At 35.4% G+C, this 23,277-nt stretch overlaps 1 protein-coding gene across 2 annotated transcripts in view; it reads left to right on the top strand.

Moving 5' to 3' along the window:
- The window catches only part of SH3YL1 (SH3 and SYLF domain containing 1), a 45,281-nt gene extending 24,352 nt beyond the window's left edge, over positions 1-20,929 (top strand). For both annotated transcript variants that reach the window (XM_064707642.1, XM_064707641.1), the window contains exon 10: positions 20,338-20,929. In XM_064707642.1, coding sequence (XP_064563712.1) covers positions 20,338-20,537 — 200 coding nt within the window. In that variant the 3' untranslated portion in view covers positions 20,538-20,929. The remainder of the gene's footprint in view (positions 1-20,337) is intronic.
- Positions 20,930-23,277: the final 2,348 nt, after the last annotated feature.

Below are 23,277 nucleotides of genomic sequence, written 5' to 3'. Positions count from 1 at the left end.
GTTTTGCAGCAGTTATACAAGTAGTAGAAAGGTTGAAACATTAACTCTTCTCATTAGGTGAAAGAAGAGCTAGACTTGTGGATGAAACATTTTTAATTATTTTCTGTGTACTTGAATTATAGAGATAAGTAATGTAATATAACCTTTTTCAAATGCAAGAAAATGATAAATGAAAAACATTATTTTCCTAACTGATAACATGATACTTGAACTCAGTTGCAAGAAGATTGTTTTCATGTAATTGAATAATGCTTAAGGTAATGCATTTCGTTTTGTAAAATGAGCTTCAGTAGTGTTTTAAATGTTTCCAGAAACTTGGGAATACCACACATTTTATTTAGATGCAGTTAAAAATTGCACAGGCCTTTTACAATTCTGGGAAATAAAACACCAAAACAACCACAACAAAAAACCACAACAAACTAGCAGCTGCTACAGTTATTGGGATTCAGTGAACTACAAATTTTCTACACTGGTAGACATTTTTCTGAAGACTCACTAAATAAAGAAATTTGATTTGCTTATGAGCATGAAAGTTCATGCCTTCTCCTTTACTAGAATTAGGCATTTGCATTTCATTTTTCTACTTGTCCCCTCTTTATTTTAAAGTCTACTAAAAGGGCTTACTGGCCCTTCCAAGATTTATTACTACAACATAGCTTTCTTTTTCTGGGTGGATGATTCTTTGGACTTCTTTACCACATCTGTAATACAAACAACCCATAATTCTTTACTGACTACTTGGACATTGTAGACTGAGGAGTTTATTTCATTAGAACCATTTTTTAGATACATTAGGTTCATAGTTTGTCACACTGGAATATCTAATCCTAGATATTAAATTTTCATTAGTGTTTTGATTTGTAGTTTTTTCTCCTTGGGATTCTGCCATAGAGCAGCAAGTAACCAAAAATATAGCTAAATGATTACTTCCTGCATACCCTCCTAACAGTGTGCTGAATAGTATACAATTCTGAAAATGTTACAGTGATGTGGTTTCCCAGCTGAACTGTAGCAGCAGGAGCAGTGATCTGCTAGTTAAAGTCGGGCCTGGGTTGAGATGAATGTTGTTGAGAGCTGAATCAATAACAGGCAGTTTGTTCAAATCACAAGTCAGATATTTTTTGCTTTTTCTTCAGCTCAGTTTATCAGAAAAGGACTGTGTCACATGTTTGGTAAAGAGTAACTTGAAATTGCCAAGGTGCTGAAACAATCACTTGAGACAGGAGTGGGGATGAAAATGGAAGAAATTTCTTCCTTCCAAGCAGTGTGCTTTCACTATTCTTAACAATTATCAAATCTCACTATGGGTTTAAATTCTTACAATACTATAAGACAAAATACTCATACTGAACACAAAAGCAGTTCTTTTGATAACAATATAAGTATTTTTTGAAAATTTGGAGAAAGTAATGATGCTGTGTGCATTTTTTAAGGGTCCATGTGATGTGCTCAGGAAACCCATAGGAACTTGTGGATGTGAAGCCTGAATATTTCAGGATTTTTTTTTAGATTGCTTTCAGAAACACTGTCTTTCTTACTTTCCAGAGTTACTAAAGTAAATATTTCAAAATTTTATCTTGAGAAAAATATTTGCCTTCTTCTTTGGATTTTTGAATGCAGTAAATTATCTGCAGCCATTGAACTTTTTAACTATTGTGCATAAAATCAACACACTCCAACCTGATTACCGTAAAACTAAAAAAGACCCCCAAAATATGAATTTTGACTCGTTTTTTTCAGCAGAAACCTTTCACTTTGAAAATAAAATAAAATATTAACAGATTGTTATTGTCCCAATAGGCATATATTTATATTCTTGCATGTGAAAGAAGTGCTATGTGAAACCTACTGATGAGGATATGGAGGCAGATGAGAAAATTGTCACTGTTTTTAAGTAGCTAAAAAAAAAACCCTTCTTCCTTCAATGATGATTTGAGTGATTTGTCAACCTCATTATTAAAAATTCATGTCTTCCTACATGAATTTGTCTGCAGCTTTTAGACAAAATTTGTTGTGGCTTTCTTTGCTATATTAAAGAGCCCTTACTATGCAGAGGAGCTTTTATTTTTGTTCCCTTCTTGTTCTCTTTGAGACACTTGTGCTGTAATCAAATCACTTTTTGGTCTTCCTTCATCTTTCTTTTGATTGCCAGATTGATGAGCTCTTTGTCAAAAGTCATTTTCTCTTTCCTCTCAAATTTTAAGTAATAATACAAATACCAAATTCTGAGCTGTGAGCTCACTGGCATCAATAAGATTTGGGCTCCTAAAAGCTCTAATGAATTTGCACTAAACTCCAGTCCTTAAATTTTCTATTATTTATTTATTTATACCTTCTTGAGTGTTCCTTATCTATGTTTAAAACAATTGAGGCAATATCAACCCTTTTTGATTAGGTGGTACCATGAGGTGGCAAATTCAGTTTGTGGTAACTGAATGCATCAGAGCTGCTGCTTTTCATGGTTACAGTTCTCCAGGAATCAGGCCTGGCCCACTTCTCTGTAATTTCAGAGATGATCTCAGTGCTTCTTTTGGTAATCTATGAACACCAGATGGTTCAGTAGATCTGTGAAAATCTGCTTCCCAAGAGAATTCCAAGACAGATTTTCATGCCTCCTGAAGTGTATTTTGTCAAGGAAAATTGAGGGATTTGTATGTGAATTTGCCTTTGTTAGTACATTATGGATTTTTTGTGGCCAGTTACAAATGTTTTAACTAAGCCAAGAGAATGATATGGACTAAGAATTCATAAACCTCTTCTGAGGTAAAAAGCTTTAATTTTTTTTCATTTTTTGCTTGTGATTTCACCTCCTGTTTCACTTATTTTACCTTCATTCCTGTTCTGCAGTTCAGTTTACATCTAACTTGTTATCTTGTTATTACTCTCTAGGATAATATTGATCAAACTTGGAAAAGAAAATATAAGTTGGAACATGGACACCATGCTAGCAGTCTCTGCATTAATTAGTACCTCTACTTATGTGTGGTGCTGAGCTTTTTTAACACAGTATAATGAAAAAATGGAATTTTTACATAGAACTGCTGAAAGAGAGCATCACTCATGTTCTTGCAACTTTAAAATAGGCTTGCTTTGGTAAATATGTATTGAAGCAATCACTTTATTTTTTATATATGTATTTCTCAACTTAGGTTGAGAAAAACCAGTACTATTTTGGAACAACTCAGATTTAACTGGAAATCTAACATGCAACTATTTGTATTCACTGTGCAGTTCCATGTTTAGATATGCCCACTGACAAAAAAATCTGACAGCTGTGCTACAAGAGAAATGTAAGTGTGCCCAAATCTCCTCTTGATGAGTGACTTTTGACTTGGGCATTTTTATTTCAATTAAGATTAAGCACAACAGCAGGAAAGTAAAAATATTTCACGAGTTTTCATAGAAACAAAATCAGCTATCTCTGTGGTGTCAGACTAACTTTTTCTCAGTGTAATACCCGAATTTTTGCTTTTGCTTTGTTGTTAGAAAGCAAAGTCAAGCCTGCCTTTCCAGGATGTTGTCCATATTTCATTATGTGCTTGTTTCTGTCTGTTTTGGATCATGATTCAAAATGGTTTCATCGTTCTGAAGTTTCCTTTGCCAACTTGAACTGTAGTAAAATTTAATCAAAAACTTTTAACATTTAATTAAGATTATAAAATGGGGTTTTTTTGTATCTGATATCTGCATAGACCTGGAATGGAGAAGGAGTCCAGAACCTCTTGTTTTTAAGGATGGAGCAAAACTCTGTGGTTCACAGTGATGGGAAAAATGCATTTTGCTTTTGAACTGGAAATTAAATCATCCATGAAAACACAATAAAATCAGATGTGTACATACTCTTTAGGTGTTGCGGATATGTGCTGCGTATCTGAAACTGAAAAAAATCTCACTTTTTATTCTTCAGTTTATGAATTACTCTTTTTCCAAGAAAGGAAGAGATTTGCTGAGGGATCAAATAGAACTATAGTAAGAAAGAACCCTCATTAAGCTGTGCAGTAATCTGTTCCTTCAATAGTATAATTTGATGAGAAACTCTTAGCAGATTATAAACTACAAAATCAATAAGCTCAGTGTGACAAATAGCTATTTGTTTTAGAAAAATTTTACAAAGTGAGGCATATAATGTTTCTGCCATAATCCTTCATAACATTGTCTACTAATTTGGTAAACTAAAGTATGAGTGCTTTTGTTTTGTTTTAAGAGTTTTAGCTGAGCTTGGTCTATTTTTGTGTTTTTCATGGCAAGACTTGTGGCATGTTTATATTTAGTTACTAAAAAAATAAAACATCCATCTGGTGGTCCCCCACAGTATTAATTTTCTTGCTATTATGAGCTCTTTCTTAATACTAACGAAACCCAGGAAATCCCAGGAAATTATTTTTGAGACTATTTTTATCCCTGATTCACTTTTACTAGGATTGTACTATTACTATCATGACTGTGATAAGTCAGATAATCAAGCTGCTTATGGCTTATATTGTGGCAAGCTGAGAGGAAAATATGCAGCATGCAGGCCTTCACTGGTCATACTGAAACAAATAATTTGATGTATATAATCTGCTAACTCAAAATACAACAAGGCACAGAGAGATTGAGGTCAGACATGCTAGAATGAAATTGGGGTCTTTCTCATGTATGTGTGCATGCATGGGCAGAGTACTGTTGTTTATGCTAAGTATGAACCAGCTACTCTGGCATGGGTAACAATATTTTTTCATAGGATTTTTTAATTGTTTGGAATAAAAATTGTGAAATAAGAGCTAAAGCACAGAAAAAATGCCGTGCAATCTATGCATATTTTTTTAAGTGCAAAGCGCCACTAAGGTGATAATTCTGATTCACAAAATTAAAATATGAAATTGTTCACAGGAGCATTTAAATGTTAAATAGTATGGATTGAAGTATTTTCTGAAGGCATTGTAACACATACAGATGAATGCTTTAGCATCTGGAATACACACTTTAAGTGTTGTTTCAAAGCTGTGTACTTCTTTAGATAGTATTTTCTTCTGTGTTGTTCATGCAGTAAGACTAAAGCAAGCTTAAATTGCTTTCCTGTCTATTATCCAGAAAAACCTTTGGGAGTATGGGAGCTCCTGCTTAATTTATAGTTCTTGAAACCAACCAGAAGTTTTGACTAGCTCAAGGAAGTGATAGATATTCAGGATTTCTCTCCAATGTGGGGTGAAATGCCACTGTGTTTTACTGACTTGAGACAAAGGCTAACACTATTATAAGAATTGCAGGTCTTTGGGCTGATGCTTTACAGATCCATCCTTATAGGAGGGACAAGAATATCTACTTTATACTAAATGCTAAGGAAAGACTTTCTTTTCTATGGTAAATTATTATTTTTCACCATGATGGAACACCCACTTCAAATGTATTTTCCCATGAGCAGTAAAATCAGGGTTCCCCAGAATGTGATATATTCTCAGTCATGGAGGGACCTGGAGTCCTGCATCTACTCTGGCTGTGCTGGTTTGGTGTTTCATCATGCAGGTCAGCCATCTGGATATTTCTGATTGAACCAAGAAGGTCATTCACCTTTTGTAGAAACACTGCCAGTCCCTGAATAAAAAATAGGAGGCCAAGGAAAAAAAAAAAAAAAGAAATAAACCAGACACGAATGTAAGCTGAACTAGTACAACAAATAACTGCTCTAGAAATGATGTAATAATGCTTTTCATGTCTACAAAACGACAATGTTTCAAGAAACTTCTTACCTTTTCATGGAGAGGTCTGGCAAGGCTTCCATTGAAACTTCTCTGGTTATATTTAATTTGGTTTGTCTTTCTCATGAATGATTTTTTTGCCATATTAGGTGACCTTCAAATATTAGTTGTTTTTTCATGAAGAAGCTTATCTAGAAGTGACCTCTACTCTTGTGGAAAGGAAGTGTTAGTTTTTTCATACACAGTGAGACTTGCACCCCTCTTCCCCCGTTTCTCTCAGTGTTGCATCTTCGTGTTTTTAGCAGCTCCTTTGCTATGTAGCAAGGAAGGTGTCAAAAGAGGATTAAAAATAGGAAAATAGAAAACTCCTCTGTAAGGAAAAATATAATGGGAAAGCCTACTCTGGTCTACAATTTCAAGTATTGGTCTCTGCCAAAAGATTTAGACTGTGTCTTCTTTACTCCTGACATTTCTGCCTTTTGTCAGCAACTACAGGATGAGACAGAATCTGAGTTGAGACACCAGAGTAAGTTTGGAGATACTGTTGAGGGAAAAATCTGCCTTCACATATATTGAACATTGGACAAATTTGAGCCAGTGGTTGAATCCCATCTGCAAGCCTGAATTCCCTCATGCTTGCACCAAGGGATGTGATTACTGTTAGTTCTTTTTAAAGAGCATCTATACAGCCAATATTTTACTTGATTTAAAAGCATATGTATGAAGAATACTGTTAATACCACACTTAAATTTGATCTGAAAATTATGGTACTGTTTGCTTTTTCATTTCAAGAACTTTATCATAATTGACTAGGCTGATGTATTGAGTATTCTGCAAAGTTTGGTTGTGCTTCACTGGAAGTGTAATACCAGCACTCCATGGCTGATATTGGCTGATCTAATGACTGTCTGAAGATGCTTCATCGATGTGATGGTGAATGTTGCAGGTTGCAGAGTTTGCACTGATCAGATTAGGCTCTAGTTTATGGTTCTGTGTCATTTCTAGCTCTTGCTGAAGCTGTTCTGTAATGAATGGGACAATATACCTTTTGCCTACCAGTTTAAACTATGGTCAAATCATTACAGGATTGTGCCATGGGATACTGTCAGTGGAAGTACAATTGCTTGAGTCACCATTTGGCACAGGAAAGGAACATTGATTGAATACCTTTTGAAATTATAAGTTGATGAAGCCTGTGGTGTAAGTAGAATTAATAATAGCTGTACTGCTGCTGAAGGAACATAAAAAACAATGAGAATTAGTAATTGTGGAAAGAAGAAATCCTAGCATCAATTTCAACAGCCCCTATGTCCCTTAGTGCAGCTAAAGTTAACAAGAGTTTTCTATACATTGCAGGTGTTCATATAAAATATAAATGTTATCATGAAGGTGCTAGACTTTGTATTAAAACAAGAGATACTCACTTGTTTCCTTTACAGAGTGCAGTTTCTGAATCTTTCACAATGACTTGAGACTCCTTGTTTTCATCTATATTTTTTCTTATCGAGATTATTATTCTTTTCTTATGCTTGCTAGTTCCATAGCAAAATTTCTTTCCTGTCTGATTCCCGTGCAATGTAGTAGTAACATCTTTAATTTGTTTTATTCTGCAAAGCTCATTTTCATTTTGCCTTGAAAACAGGCTTTCTATTCTTGGCCCATTTTGTTTTCAACCAGTTTTAAACACTGATGATATGGATTGTGAACAGACCTTCAAATGAGGCCTTGTGCAGCATTATTATTTAGTATATTTACATATAACATAGTTTTTGTCTCATATAATTTTGTCATTTTAACCATTTTTCTAGCCAGAGAAGAATCTCTCCATGCAAAGCAAAAAAAAAAAAAAAAAAAAAAAAAAAAAAAAAAAAAGCAAAAATAAATTTACTACTCTTTGGTTTTTTTCTAGAGGCTGTAGATTTTTTCCCAGACCTTTGTAAAAGCTAAGACTTCTATCAAGTGAACCAGGTTATGTGCCAATAATACCCTTGCCAGAAATTTTGAAGCTGACCAAAATGCAGACAGTGTATTGAGATTGAGATGCTAACTCGGTATGTGTAGAGGAAACATGGAGAAGCTTGTCAACATGGGAGTCCCAGATCATTCCTAAGTCATCAGGAATAAAATTTGACCTGAATAAAACAGCTCAGTTCTGGTGACTGTACTTTGCTTTTCAGAATATGAAGGCTGTGCTTAGGATTGCATCTCAGCTTTTGCAGTATGATTTCAGCACAGGCATTATTTGCATTAATGTCATGTTGAGCATGATAAAGCCCTTGAAATTGATATGGTTTATTTGACCTTTTCACTTTGAATGAAAATCTAATTGTTTTTTGAAATGTCAGAAAAATACAAAAAGTAATCAGCAAAAGTACTGCTATGGAATTGACTCTTGCAAGCAGGAGGTAGGGGTTTTTTATATCCTAAATATCAAATACATCCACAGATGCTTAACAAAAAAGGCACTTCTTTAATGCAAAAGCTGAGTGTGCTGAAACAAAGATAGAAAGCATTCCATCAGCAGATGAAGATGATGAGCCAGCATGTTCCCCAGTAGGCCAGAAACTCAAAACCAGCGAAATACATTTCATACTGAATGAGCTAAATTTGCACAGTGACTTAAACTTTAAATATAGTCAGGTCTGTTTCAATCACCAGTTTCGTTTGCTAGACATGACACTGTTCAGTGACAACTCAAGTTGGCAATATGGAATCTGCTTTGAAATGATCAATTTCTAGCTTATATAGAAGAGGTCAAAAATACCTAAGTCTTCTCCTGGGTTTTTTGAGTCTCTTACAACAGTGTGTGTATAATATCTTCATTCTGTGCATACAGATTTGCAGCTGATGATGAACTTTTTATCTGTTGAGGCTTTGCTGCAAAATTGTTTAACTGGGCACAAATAGGCATTTGTGGGGCATTTAAAGAGTGGTTTTACCCCAGTGACAGTGAAGCTCACTTAATGCAAAAAAACACCCTCGTTTTCTTAATCATGAAGAACTGATTATTTGCAGGCTTCAATATTGAATTTAAATACTTGAGTGTCTTACAAGCTTTTATTCGGAAAGTAGAGAGAGAGACAGGTGATTTTGTTTACTTGCCCAAAACAAGCCAGAATTATTGGCAAAGAAACAACTAAGCAAGATATTATTTGTTCTGAGAGTGATTTGCTGAATATCATGTCTCCTGACTTTTGATCAGATGAGCCTTATTGGAGATTATTTGGATCAATGGTGGCATATGACATACTTCAAGTATCTGTACAGAATATATCTGATTATAGCAGATTAGTACCTGTAGATGTAAAATGTCAAATCTACTGTGCATATTTAGGCCTTCCCAAACATCTGTTCAGTGAGATCTGAGGTTGTTGTTTTGTATATGCAGAGGGTTTTTTGAGGTGAGTCTGCATTCAAAAAACAAAATTAAAAAGGCCATTAAGGAAATTAGTAGTTTAATGTGAATAGGACATTTGAGATTTCATTTTTAAGGCTTGGTTGAACAAACACTTGATTTGTTATTTGTCCGGAAACAACAAAAATTAAATTTGTAAGTAAGTATACATCTGTTCTGCTCCAGAAGCTGAAATAAACCCCTTTTTTTCTTAAGCTAAAAGCTGAGAGGTGAGAGCTAAGAATATGGAAAATGAGCACATAGGGTAGAGAAAGGAGCTCATCTGTGTACTGGTGTGATTCAAGAACTGAAATTATTTTCATGACTTTTAGTATTTAGGATACAGTTAGGCTACTGTTTTTCTTTCTAAATGGGAGTTGCTTGAAGACTTTTTCTAAGTAGCCATTAGAATGCATAATATTTTGTTGCCATATAGGAGTTGAAAAGTTAATTTCTACAGGGTCACAGTGTATAATACATGACAATATGGTTCTTCTTTAGTCCATTTTTCCCAGTCCTCTCTGATGTTTTGTCATGTTACAATAGAAGAAAGCCATAAAATCTTTTAATTTACTGACCTCTTAGTCTCTGTGTAGTAATTCATATGGCACTTTCTTTCATCTTTTCTCTGACTTTCCTTACTTCATTTCCTTCATAAGTTTTTAAACAGATCATTTGCCTCTTTCCCAAGGTGCTGCTCTTTAAGGCCTATTTAGGCCTTCAGACATAGTGAACGGTAAAGCTTCAAAATGAACATTGCCCAATAAGGCCCAATAAGTGAATTTCAACATTGTAATGTGTTTTATTTCTGTTTATCATGACATTGTAACTTAGCTAATGCAGTAATTTGACTTAGTTTTGTTCATCCTATCTGTGAACGTGAATTCAACATCACCTTTGTGGCTCTGAGCTGCAACTTTGAGCCAAAGCTGACATTACCTAAATTTGTTGGAAACCACTTACACATGTAAAGCCTTGCAATTTAGACATCATCAGAACATGGACTGTTATTTACATTAAACTTCTTCAACCATAAAATATTAAAAAGTATACATACTCAGTGAACTATACTTAATGATGTCTTAGTCTCCAAGATGCCAATTTTCAAAAAGTTATATGGAATGAGATACTGCCTTTGTCATGTAGTCATCATTGTATGTGGTCATAAAGGGACATTTTGAGGTAGTGTTGTTTAAATATTTCATGACTTTGGAATTTTTCTTTCTTTGTTTACATTCCAGGAAGTAAATGACCCAGTCCTTTTTCATAAAAGCATTCCGTAATATATGCAGGAGGTTTTTAAATTTGAGAAGATATTCAAAGTGGTAGTCACACCCATTGCAAACTATGTATTTTTTATTTAAATAACAGAATACTATTTTTAGTTGCAGTTTTCATCATTTTTATTGCTTTCTAAAGTCATGAGTGGAAAAATTAGTTGTAAAAGAGATTAATTTTTTAAATGTTCATGTAGTAGTGAATGTACAATTCTGTACTTTTTAACCTTTATTTCTTTACATATGAGAGTATCATTTTCAGAGTTATTCTGTGAAAAGTTGACTGTTATAACATTAATGAAATTGTTTCCATTGCTTTGTTTATAAGGAGAGAAGTTCAGTTGCATGCATGTGTTCTTTAGATACTGACACAACTTTGCTTTCCGATTATCAACAGATGTAGATTGGTTTTAGAATATCCACAAAGTATCTTCCATTTTTTCTATGTTATAACTCATAGTGCGACTTATCAGATTTATGATGATCAAGACTACTATAATTCACAAATTTTGAATTTAAAACTAGTATTCTTTCCTGTTTTAAAATTTTCAAAAGCAATTACAAAATGTCATAGTGAGATAAGGTGTGCTATCCTTAGCATTAAAGAACTGAAAAGCTTTCAGCAGACAGATATGTTAAAATAATTAGTGGTTTCCTTTAAAACCCTGCACTAAGCCTTACATCTTTCTGCCACACCTCCTTCTCACTTCCCTTCCAATGTTTCTTTGACTGTCCCTGATGCAATTCACCTAAGACATCAAATCTCTTTTTTAGCTGCTCTTCTAAATAATAGTTCAGAAATAGACTTCAAATATAAAGAAAACCAAGGGGGTAAGTTTAGATAGAGTAAAAGGTAGATATTCCCCAGTATGACTGATCATATACAGCCAAGATGTTGGATTTGTCTCATTCTTGAAAAAGGTACTGTGTCACTGAGGCTTTGATATTTTCAGGTTCATAACCTCTTTGGCAAAAAGAGCGGTGCAGAATTAATTTTGTATCAGACAATGCAATGTCCAGTTTCTTTCTCTGTATCACTGGTCTGGTACATAATTAGTGCTTTGACTTCAACCTGATTAATGCTGAACTTAAGTATTTTCTAAATTAATATCGACAGGCCAGTTTTAGGCTTGTTTCCTTAGTCTCTTTGAAACAAGCTGCACCATTTACTTCATGTGCTAGTATTTCTTATGGCCAGGGAACAGATCAAGGCACTAATCACAAAGACATCTTTATCTTCCCTCTTAAATTTACATCCCTCTAGTCTTGTGTTTGGTAGCTGCTTTTTTTTGTTGTTTTTTTTGGTTTTTTTCCTTTTTGTAACCTTAAAGTAGATTCCATTATTGTACAAATAGACTTCTCTACTTTGAAAACCCACTAATATTAAACCAGTTTATGAAACCAATGACTTTTTGTTCAATTGATGATTGTCAAACTAGTGAGTATTACCTGTATTCAGTACTGTATTATGTTGAGTTCTAATTTGGCTCTGAGTTTAGAGTTCTGGGATTTGGAATACATCCATTAATTTTCAAAATATCTCTCTATATATATTTAAATTTCTTTAAATTATGTACACATTCCCTTAATTTCTTGATCTTTGTTATTTGTTTCTGTAACTTCATTAAGATTCTTCTCAATGGATTTGACCCTTTAGCTCTGTGTTGTCTAGTTTTATCACATATTTTACTCTTAGCTCAGCCTTCAGCTACAAGAGTGGCTCTGCTACATCACTAATACTTCTCCTGTTCTTGTACTTCACCTTTCTGTGGCTTCCAGTTCCTGCAGTGTTCTCTGCTCTCCTTTCCCTTCCATTTTTCATTTGCTGATTTCTTCATTCATGGTTATCTCCTCTTTAGATGAAACTGTTTGACAGTCTCATGTGCAGATTCATCACAATTTTTTTTTAATTACAATTTTCACATTCATATGAAAACCTGTGTTCTCCAAAAAGTAAGTTCTCTGTTCCTTCTGTTCCTTCACCCTTCCATTTAAACAATTCTTTGTTTATTGGTAATGTGAAAGGTCAGTTACTACAGGCCTTTTACCCAATAATGATATTCTGTTTATTCATTTGCACAAGTAGGTAAATCTGAATAGGTGTGGAGAAGTTCAATGATTGAATGAGTGGAGTAAGGAGTCTCTGAGATGTGGTAACTATCTTATTTTTAGTGTAACAGTCTGAAGGTGTGAAAAAATGGGTTTTGACTATAAAAGCATAAATCAAGCATATAATTGTCAAGAAAGGTTTCAACCAAAGGCCAATGTTGAACAAAAAGAAAAAAAACCAAAACAGTATGCCAATACTGAATTACTTGGAGCTAGACATTAAGAAAGTTATCTTAGCAACAGGGGGATACACTGTGAAATAACCTCCCCAGATGACTAATGGGGTAAAAAGAGAAGTGGCAAAAAAAAGCAGTTTATTGTCTGGCCACATACCAGACTCTGACCTAATCTCAGAAAATGTGCTTCATTCAGTTATGAGCTGCTGGTCTCACCTGTATGGAGGCCTTGCATTACCAGACCATGCTTCAGGTCCTAGCCAGTGTCTGTTGCCTTTTACCTGTTCATACTGTTTATCTTTCAGGAGGACACTGATGCAGATAAGATGGTTTTACTCAGTTCATATCTTCTCTAAACTTGAGAAGATATGAACTTGCTCTCCCCAAAGCAGAAGATTCTCATTGTTTTATCTCCCCTCTCTCTGTCCCAGGTATCTATCTGATCTAATTGCTTCTTTCTAACTCTCCAGCCCACAATATCTCTTTGCAGCATTATCATCTCATCCTTCATCTTATGAAGTCCAAGGCTGATCATACTGCTGTTATCTAATCTTTTTTTCTTGTTTTGAACTTCTTCAGTAATGTGCTTCACCTTCTTTAAAAGAGTTTCTCTTGCTCCCTGTTCAAGCCATTGGCTCTATCTATGCTGATAAATTAGTCTTTGCTAATTTATGCCCATGTTTATATGCCATTATTCCAATGATTTGGCACTGGAACCTGGACTCTGATTTGGAGACATCAAGTTCAATAACATGGAAAGGAGCCATTCACTGACATAAATGTAACTCTTACTTCCAAGTCTCTGCTGATCTGTGTACAACCACATATTAGAAATTGCATTCCATCATTCTGTATGTAACCTTTTAGATTAATATTCATCTTCTGTTTTCTTTGGTAATACTTGAGATCCTTGAATTCTATTGCTGGGCTATGTCTGTAATCACCTTTACATTTATATTTTGGGTGTCTCACTGAAAAGTCTTCCATATTCAGCCCTCTATTTTTCGACTAAGTTTTCCCAGCTAGCTGTTCTTTGTTGCTTTTAATTTACTAGATAATATTTTCTGCAAAGGATTTTTATTTCTCCTTTACTCAGATATTCTTTTGTTAACTAATTGCGAATTCAAGATAAAAATTGCCAGATAGAATATTAAACTTCATCTTGGCAACCACTGCAGAGCTCATGTGTTCTTCAACTTGAATTTCTTTAGAAGTTCTTACTTTCACTATAGGAGCAATGAGACCTATAGATGTTCTCTGGGTACCACTTTAAGGATCTACCTTTTCTTTCTGTCTCTGCTTTTGTCTATGTTTTCATCCTATTATGATTCAATTGTTGCAACATCCTTTCCTCTGACCTTTGCAAATTCAATATTTCTTTGCTCTCATCTAGATTCAGTTCTTGCTTCAAAGGTAATTTCCTGCCCTATCATTTTGTCCATCTTTTACATTCTCCCACTGGCTCTCATGTTAAGTATGTCTTTGAGCTCAGACAGAACCTCTGACAGATCTAGCTTTCATCTCAATCTTGTTAGTATCACAGATTTAACTTAGTGGTTCACCTACCTACTTCAAAGTTGAACTTTAAGCATTTTTCTGCCTGCCTTTAGTCATCATCGTGGCCCAATGCTGCTGCATTTCTCAAGTCAGAAATTTAGATCTTTAGTTTCTCCTTCTCATTTGTCCTGCAAAGAGCCAGTGTTACCTTTTAGTTTTTACATCTAGCTCTGTCAGTTGAGGAACACAGCAAATGCTGACATACCTGTAAGATAATACTCTTGTAATTTACTGCCTCATCTCATTTCTCATATTGCTCATCCACCAATAAATCTTTCTCTTCAGCCCTTTATTTTGCTAAACTCTGATCTAAGAGTTGCTCTGTCAGTCCTAGGCTAAAGTGATTTGTTTGTGTGCCAGTGCAGCTCTTTACAACACTCTGATCCATATGTTGACAAGTAGGCCTTACCAGGAGGTCACATTCTCAGAGAAATGGGGCTCCCTACTAGGTGTGCTCCATGCTGGCACTCCCCTAGCTGGATGCAGGCTAGTCAGTGTGTGTTGAGAAGTCTGCTCTGATGGTCTGGCCTGACCATCAGATGATGCTGACAGTGTGAGTTCCATTAGTATCCAACTGGGTTTTGATTATAGCTGTTACAGTCCAAACTCCCTACAATTACAAATTTTCGCACTCCTTTTATACTTTCAGATAACTTTATTTCAAAAGTCTCTTTGAAGTTTTTCACCAAATTGCAGAATGGATGAGGTTGAAAAAGGCCTCTAGATATCATCTAGTCCAACCCCCTTGCTCAAGCAGGATTTGGTACATATCTTTTGAATACCTCCAAAGATGAAAATTCTGTCATCTCTCTAGGAAATCTGTTCAGTCACCCTTAGGGTAAAAAAAGTGTTGCCTGATGTTCAGTCAGCACTTCCTGTGTTTCACTACATGCCCATTGCCTGTGTCACTGGGCGTCGCTGGCAAGAGCCTGACTCCACCACCCTGTCCCTTCAGATATCTACAGACACTGATAAGCCTTTTCTTCCCTGGGCTGTCTCAGCCTTTCTGCATAGGAGAGGTGCCCCGATGGCAGCTTCCATGTGGCCCTTTGCTGGATTGTCTCCTGCATGCCCATATTTCTTTTGTACTGAGAAGCTGAGAACTGGACTGCACTGCAGGTGTGGCCATGCCAGTGCTGAGTAAAGGAGATCACCTCCCTTGATCTGTTGTCAGTACTTTGCCTAATGCATCTTATGATATAGTTTGCCTTATTTGCATAGGCTCATCTATAGCTGTTGATCTAAGCTAATGGTTGTCTTCCACTCTAACATGTTTGGCTGGGGCCTGATAATAATCTTCCTTTTTAACATCCTTCAGGCATGTAACCAATAAATGTATACACACAGTATTTACACTCACAGTGGTATCTTAGCAGGTGATGGTGTTTAGACCATTTTCTAAGGTTGACATTAAAATTTGCTGTTAAGTCTTCATTGTTAATGGCACCAACTACTGTTTTTTACTCAGATTTGCAATGGGCCCAGTAATTGACATAATTCTTTATCCTACTTTGGATTCTTTCCTAACTCTGATTATAAACTCAGTACTAAGCCTTTCCAAGAAAAAGCCCATAATGAGTAAAGAGCTAATATTTGTCTGTTCACTGTTAGTAACATCTCTCATATTAAACCTACGAGAAATACCTGATCCTCTGTACAGTGTACTAGTATACTAAACCTTTCTGATACTTGATATGTTTGTTTTCAAAAGCACAGATTTTTGCATCTGCCCAATCTGTTAGTTGTTTCCCATCATTAGGTCTGTTTGTTGGTTTTATCTTACTTCTGCACAAACAGGGTCCATGTGGTTGCTCAGTTTTCTCGGCCTCCATTTAAGCAATAAAAATTCTATTACAGCTTGGACAGCTGACCCCAGCTGGGTAAAGGGATATCCCACAGGGTCATACTCAGTATATAAACCTGGGGGAAAGCTGCCTAGGGGGCCACTGCTTGGGAACAGGCTGAGAATAATTTGGTTAGTGGTGAGCAATTGCCATTCTTTGTATTGCCTGCTTATCTTGGGTTTTATTTCTCTCTCTTCTTGTTATTTTCCTTTTCCTTACATTTTAATTTAAAAATATTGTTTTATTTAGATTATTTTAATGTTCTTATCCCAACCCATGAGTCCATGAGTTTTCTTACTTTTAGCCCTCCAGTTCTCTTTCACATCCCACTAAGGGGGCAGAGAGTGAAATTACTGACAAATTACACTCAAATTACTGACAATTAGCAAAATTTGCAAAGTGGGTGCTTAGCAATCTCATCACTAACCTCAAGTACATGAAACTTGTTTCAGTTTTATTGCTGTGTCCATGGCCAAAAGCAGCACATCTTCTGCAAGATATTCAGCATCAGGCTGATGGCTGGGGGGTATATGCATCTATGCCAGTAAAATTAAATTTGGGGCCCACAGCTGAACTGTGTTCCAACTATTCTGTGTTCCAACTTAGAGCTGGGTTTTGAAAGTATCATAAGCTTAAGCCAAAATTATTACAAATGCCTTCTTCTCCAAAATACAGTCTTGTAAACAGCCTATGGCTTTACTAATATTTTATAAGCTCTCATTAGAATGTGAAACTAGTAGCTACTATAGCTACTAGTAAATTAAACAGTGTGAAGGCACACTGTAATGTAGCACACCCAAGAGGCCATAAATTCACTCTACTTTAAACCCCACCAAGTCTTTTATCTGTAGCAGGGGTCCTTCACAAAATCTGCAAATCATTATGGTATGTAAAGATAAATGAACTGGAAAGATATTGTGGCCATAGAAGTTTGTCATCAAACACATGCCATACCTGTGTATGCTGGAGTATTGAATATATATGCTGGCTACTGTACTAATTTGCCTTCAACCAAAATTTCTATATTTTCTGTTTTGACCACTGTGTTTGTGGAAGTGTGTATTCAAACAGCAATAACAAATAAGGATTTTCCACAATGTAGTTTGTTTTTCTTGTAGTATGCATACTCATGAATCTCAATGATCTTAGTATCATATGCTTTATGTAGCACTGTAGCACCATCTTGTGTGAGCTGCAAATGTCATTTCTGTCTATGCATTCAGGGATCTTCATGTGGAATATAAAAATTTCATTTAAAACCCTTCTGTGTAAAACTGAAATCGGGAAATGAGAATACAGAATAGATCTTCTGTATAATCTATGTGGTGGATTTTGTAACAGTGCCTTCATTTAAGGTACCTTATTATTAGGATCATCCATATAAATATGAAGCATGAGATGCTGAACTCTTGAGGCAAGAAATATGCATTCTGTCTGCATTGTGCTACAAAACTGCAGAATTGAAATCTTTATGAGAAATAAAATGAAACAAAACTATAGTATGAGAAAAGGCTGCTAGGAAAAATTAAGTAGGAATGGCTATGAAAGAGCTGATAGGAATAAAGCTGAAAAATGCCTTTAAATTATTGCAGGTAGCTAATTGGGCAAGGACATAGAACTGGGTGTTCATATTCAGCTGTAGTGCTTTGAGTTTTCTCTGTGTTTGGAAAGATGCACATATATAGGGACAAAAAAATGAGAAACACACAAAAGAGTTTTGCTCATATGACAGAGCAAACAATAATTGGAGGCATGAATGCACTGCTACCCTTTGATATCTCACATATGGATGTTTTTCCACCTTTTCAAGCTCTAATTTTTGTCGGGTTTCCTTTCATTTTTCCTCCTGCTTTTACAGAGCCAATTTCAGAATACTCAGCAGTTTGTATAAGAGGAATTATAGTCTTAGTGCAGGTTCAGCCATGGAGGTGGTAACTATTGGTTACTTACCATTGCTGGGAGTCCAGCATATCATAGTGGTCTTGACAGCTCTTTTTCTTTTTGAGAATAAGATCTCACCTCACTTTTAGCACTTTCAGTCTTTTCTTTTGCTCTATAAAACATCTACTTTTTCCATATATATTTTTGCCAGTTTTAAATATATAGTATCTCCAATTCTCTTTGAGTGATTATTCATTTACATGATAAAAACACATAGATTTAAGAACTCAAAGCATGGGAAATTTTTGTCTTAATTTAGCATATAAATGCACTTAACCCATGTGTACTACCTGAATGTTGCACAGGGGTAAAACACACCCCTTCTTCCTTTTTATGAACTGAGTCATAACTGTTTTCATGACACAGTACCTAAGGAGTCCTGGGCTACAGCATTTTCTGACTATTCTTCAGTTAGTGCTAGGAGTAAAAAGTTGATGTTTACTTCATACTTTTTCTATGATTTTCTCAATCAAAATATCTAGCTTCAAACTAAACTGTGCGTGAGAGCACATCATATCATCCCAACTGCATCAAATGCTTGAATTCTTGGAGGAAAATTGTGTAATTGCTGAATATTTGGTCTGTCAGGGTTTCAGTGGTGACAGTAAAAGATATGTTTAGGAAAGCTGCAATAAGCCTTTTTGGTAGGAGTAACTGGTAGAGATATGGACCTGATAAATTTGGTTTTATTTTCACAGTAAAAGAAACAGTGTTGTATGACTTTCAATCATGACTGTAGATATCAGGAGAGAGATACTGTGTGATCAAGAAAGATGGCACTTGACTTCTCTGCAATCAAATCTCTCCCAGCTCATGGCTAAATAATTTTCTATTAGTCTTTGGTGATTGCTAAAAATGCAGATCATTAAGAGAAAGCACTGACCTGTAGAATGAACATATATATTGACAGATGTGGGGGGGGAAAACCCTGTGCTCTTTGTGCATACATTTGTGGTCCATTGTTCTTCTCTGTCCTCTTTGGCTAGAGTTTGTGTTTGTGAGCCTTAGGGAAAAAATTTTTTCTCTTCCTTTTGAAATGATAAAAGCAACGAGAAGAAAAAAAAATTGGTGGGTATCAGTTGCTGAAGACAGACTGCAAAAAAACAACCAAAAACAGTTGTATCAATGCCTCTCTCACCACACTTTCTAGCTCTCTGCTGGCAGTGTATAAACTAGTGAGAGGTTGGGTTTCCCCTTTTGCAACAGTTTTGACAGCAAGAAGGTGCAGCTAATTCTAAAAGCCTTTAATCTGGCATGCTTGATCATGTATGCAGCCATCATGTCCATATGAGCTATACACCCTAAAATCTCTCTATCTGACTGTGTAAACATTACTTCCTCTTAACTAATCTTCCATTGTACCTTCCATTTTTCACTTTTAGATTCACTCATGTGAGAGATTTAAGTGTTTTCTAAATCAACATTAATCTAAAGCAACTACCTCCTATATCTCAGACAGTTAAAGGAATTGAGAGAAAACATTTATTGTTAAATTGAAGATACTCAGATTTAAAGTTCAGTGGTACTAAACATTGGCTAAATGATAAATATTGGCTGAAATTTTCTACAGGAATGGATAATAGTATGCGAGATTTTGATTGTTTTTAAATTAGTTTAGAAGCCTCATGGCATGATTCCAACCCCAGCTGAGAACTGAAAATGTTATGTAAGAGACTGGTGCAAGGAGAATAAAAGCCATTTGTATATGTGGTCGAAAATACCCCTATACAAACCAAGTCACTTCCAGTACACCAAACATGATCAGTTCTTTCCACTGGCACATTTTCTGGGCTCTGTTTAACATCTGAGATGCACCAAAATCCCAGGCACTGCAAAACCTATGGAACAAGAAGGGAAGTGCTATGGATATTTTGTATTTTGCCATCCTATATCCTGAGTTTTGATTAAAAAATCAAATTTTCTCCTTTGAGTTTTTCCATTTCCATGAAGAAGCTGTCACAGAGAACACAAACGAAAACTCAAACCTGGGCAGTGGCTCTGATAGCAGCCATTCAGGAAACATTTGTGCTTTCCTCAGCACACCACCTTTGTTCCCACTTTCTCTGACCATATGAGGCATACAGAAAACTGGCTGATCTTTGCTTTGTATAGAGTATTATTTTATTAAATAGACTGCGCTGATAGGCTGGTATTAAAATTTCACTTACCTAAGATTACAGTGGAAACAGAGGGGATTTTTCATCAGTGGTTTATATGTCCATATAGATTATTTTAGTATTTTTGTCATCCTTTTCTATTGTCATCTAAGAATATTCTATTTAAGAACTTAGTGTGTGTGCTGACACTAGGAATTTCCTTTTAGTAATTTCCTTTTTATTTAATTCCTTTTATTTCAGATAACTCCAGGAGTGATCCAGTTGAAGTGACAGCACTTTATTCATTTGAAGGACAACAGCCAGGTGACTTGACTTTCAAAGCTGGAGACAGAATCACAGTGACAACTAAAACAAATTCCCAGTTTGATTGGTGGGAAGGAACAATAGGAGGAAAAACTGGCATTTTTCCAGCCAATTATGTTGCCATAAGTAACAACTAAATTTATACAGAATAAAATGTTGAGGCAGTAATATATTTACACTGAAAAATATATTTTAATTTTTCAGATTTTATTAAAATGTGATTTTAGATCAATACTATTCTAACAAAAAAAGATTAAATGCTTTGTATGAGCATAACTTTCCCCTACATTTATTTCTTAAGTAAACAGTAGGTGATAGTCAATTTATGAGAGTTGTATTTTTGAGCAAGTTGCCCCAAAAAGTTATCCAATTTGTGTATAGTTTAAATTCTGTCTTGCTATATGGATTAATTTTTTACATGAGGGAAAAATTGGAAACAGTTTAGAATTAGATATGCTGAAAAAAAAAGTTTATTTCTATTAAATTGTAATTTATGGTCTCTTTCCTTAATAAATGCTCTTAAATTTGCTTCAAACCATGTCTGAGTTCTTTACTTAGTAAATATAAGTGTTTTTCCACAGGTATGGCAGTTAAAAGCAATTTCCTACTTGGTTTTAAAAATCACTCTAGATATTGCAGTGTTTTAGTAATTACTTTAGGTCTGGTCTGTAATTTTTCTTATTGTTAGGCACACAAAGACCTTTTTGAAAACAACTCTGTTAAGCAGTTCACCTTCTCTGATAATTTGTCTTATATTGCCCTCTTGGTAAAATGCATGAATAGTCCCTCAGAAAACACAGAGGCTTATCCTTGATTCCTGTAGGAACTTGTTCCACAGATCTCTCTCTCCACAAGACAGAAAAATTTCTTGTTCACAGGTGAGCCTAAATTCTCCCTGCTTCTTCAAATTAAAAACTTTTTGAATGTTTAATCTTTAAGAAAAGAGCAACATAAAGTAAACTACAGAGTAAATAGAGTATATTTATAATGTAGGGAAGATATTTCTGTAGGATAGATGTGATAGCAATGTATAGCACTACAGTATGTATCTCGTACTATGAGAGTATCATTCTCAGAATTTAAATTTGTTTTGACTATATTTGTAAATCAAATTCATTTTAAGATACAGATGCTGCCTTTAAAGTTGATGTAACAAATCAGAGCAGAGGTGAGAATGAGACTAAGGTTTTTAGAACCAATTTAGTTCCTTTCCCAATGCTGAATCTGCTGGATTTGCCTTTATTTGGAGTTAATGCCAAGATGATCATTATGCTCCATTGGTCTCAGCTTTTCCCCACTTGAAAATGTCCTTGTTTCTTCTATGAGGACCAGAAATTTAGTATGTGTGTCCTTTCCAGCAATGAAGTTATATGATCCACTAAACTATCAGGTAATCTTTACCTTTAAGTTATCCTATTAGAATGGTAACGCTAAGCCTAGTGTAGATGAAGACTTTGCATTATTTACTTTTACTCATTGGCAAAAGTTTTTGGATTTCTTTCAGACTGGACCAAAATACATTTTGATAAACAAACTCAAAATGACACTGAAGAGACTGAAACCATAATCAAATGCGTTTACAACCTTTACAACCTTTCAGTGAAAATTGTTTATATGCTTTGCCTCGTAATTTAGAAAAAAAATCAGTTTTCAAATAGATACCACCACCAAAGAGATCCATACTGCTTCCACATATTTTTCAGTAAATATTTTCCAGCTAGTGGGAAAGAGTTACACAGCCTCATATAGCTGCAGTGAAAATATATACTGCCAATATATGCCCTTAGAAGGATTGATGTAGCATCTGCCAATTTCAAGTGAGAAAGCAGGTTCTGTGCTTACCTGTCATGACAGACTGTATCTACTGCTTCTTAAGCCAGAAAACACCAAATAAGCCACCATCAGGACTCAGTGAACAGGATTTATAATAGTGTGATAGTCCCAGAAGCTAGATATTGTCGCATATTCACAAAGAATAACTCCTGCATTTGTGATATCCTGTTGCTGCACTTCAGTTATACAGTATAAGCTGAAGCATCCACTAGCAGAATTTTGCTGTAATACTTCATCAGTCATTTCCAGAATGCTGGCTGCTTTTTCAGCCAGTGTACTTGCTTTTATGTAGAGTTATTAAAGCTTCTTAACTCATCTCAAGTGTCTTCTTTCATGAAACTGTCAGAATTTATGAACTTGCACAGCAAAATCTTTCTATTGTTTATGTAAATGCAGTTCCTTGGATTGCCTTAGCTAAGTTTGGGGAAAAATGAGGATTGTCTAATCTCAGTGTTCATGATAGTCTGTAGACTCTGCAGGATATCACTGATTAATTACTAAATCCAAGCTGCATTTTGAAGGGAAAATATTAAATGGAAAGGAAATCTTATGACTGGAATGTGTCTTACTTCATTTAAATGCAATGTAGGAAAGAGAAGATTCAGCAAATTAGCCTAATGCAAGCAAAGTCATCAGTTGTCAAAAACAGACCTTGAATCACTACAGAACTCTACTGCCTGATTCCAAATGTCATTGACACAGGCTGGATCAGTTCACATCAGTGGGCTTAGGCTAATTCCAAAAGTGCTTTTTCAGTGAAAACACTCTACAGTAAAAGGCAGTCTGCACATTTCTGTAAACTAAGAGCTCTGTAAGGAACAGTGGTTGTATCTCAGGTTCTCTGCAGTAGGTCTGGGAACAAAATCCTAGAGATACAGAGTCATCCATGAGACGCATGATCTGGTAAGAGAGGTTTTCCATGAAAATCCATGTCTGTGTTCCTTTGCTACAGGATGCCTGACCAGATCCAGAAGAAAGGTAATGAAGAAGATGGTGCCTCTGGCACAATGTATTTAATGAGTTATGAGGTGCCTGGTACCCAGC

Source organism: Zonotrichia leucophrys, chromosome 3 (genome assembly GCF_028769735.1).
Source record: "Zonotrichia leucophrys gambelii isolate GWCS_2022_RI chromosome 3, RI_Zleu_2.0, whole genome shotgun sequence".
In the NCBI taxonomy this organism is placed as follows: domain Eukaryota; kingdom Metazoa; phylum Chordata; class Aves; order Passeriformes; family Passerellidae; genus Zonotrichia; species Zonotrichia leucophrys.
Note: the sequence above shows the minus strand (reverse complement) of the source record. Positions and strands in the feature narration are given on the sequence as shown.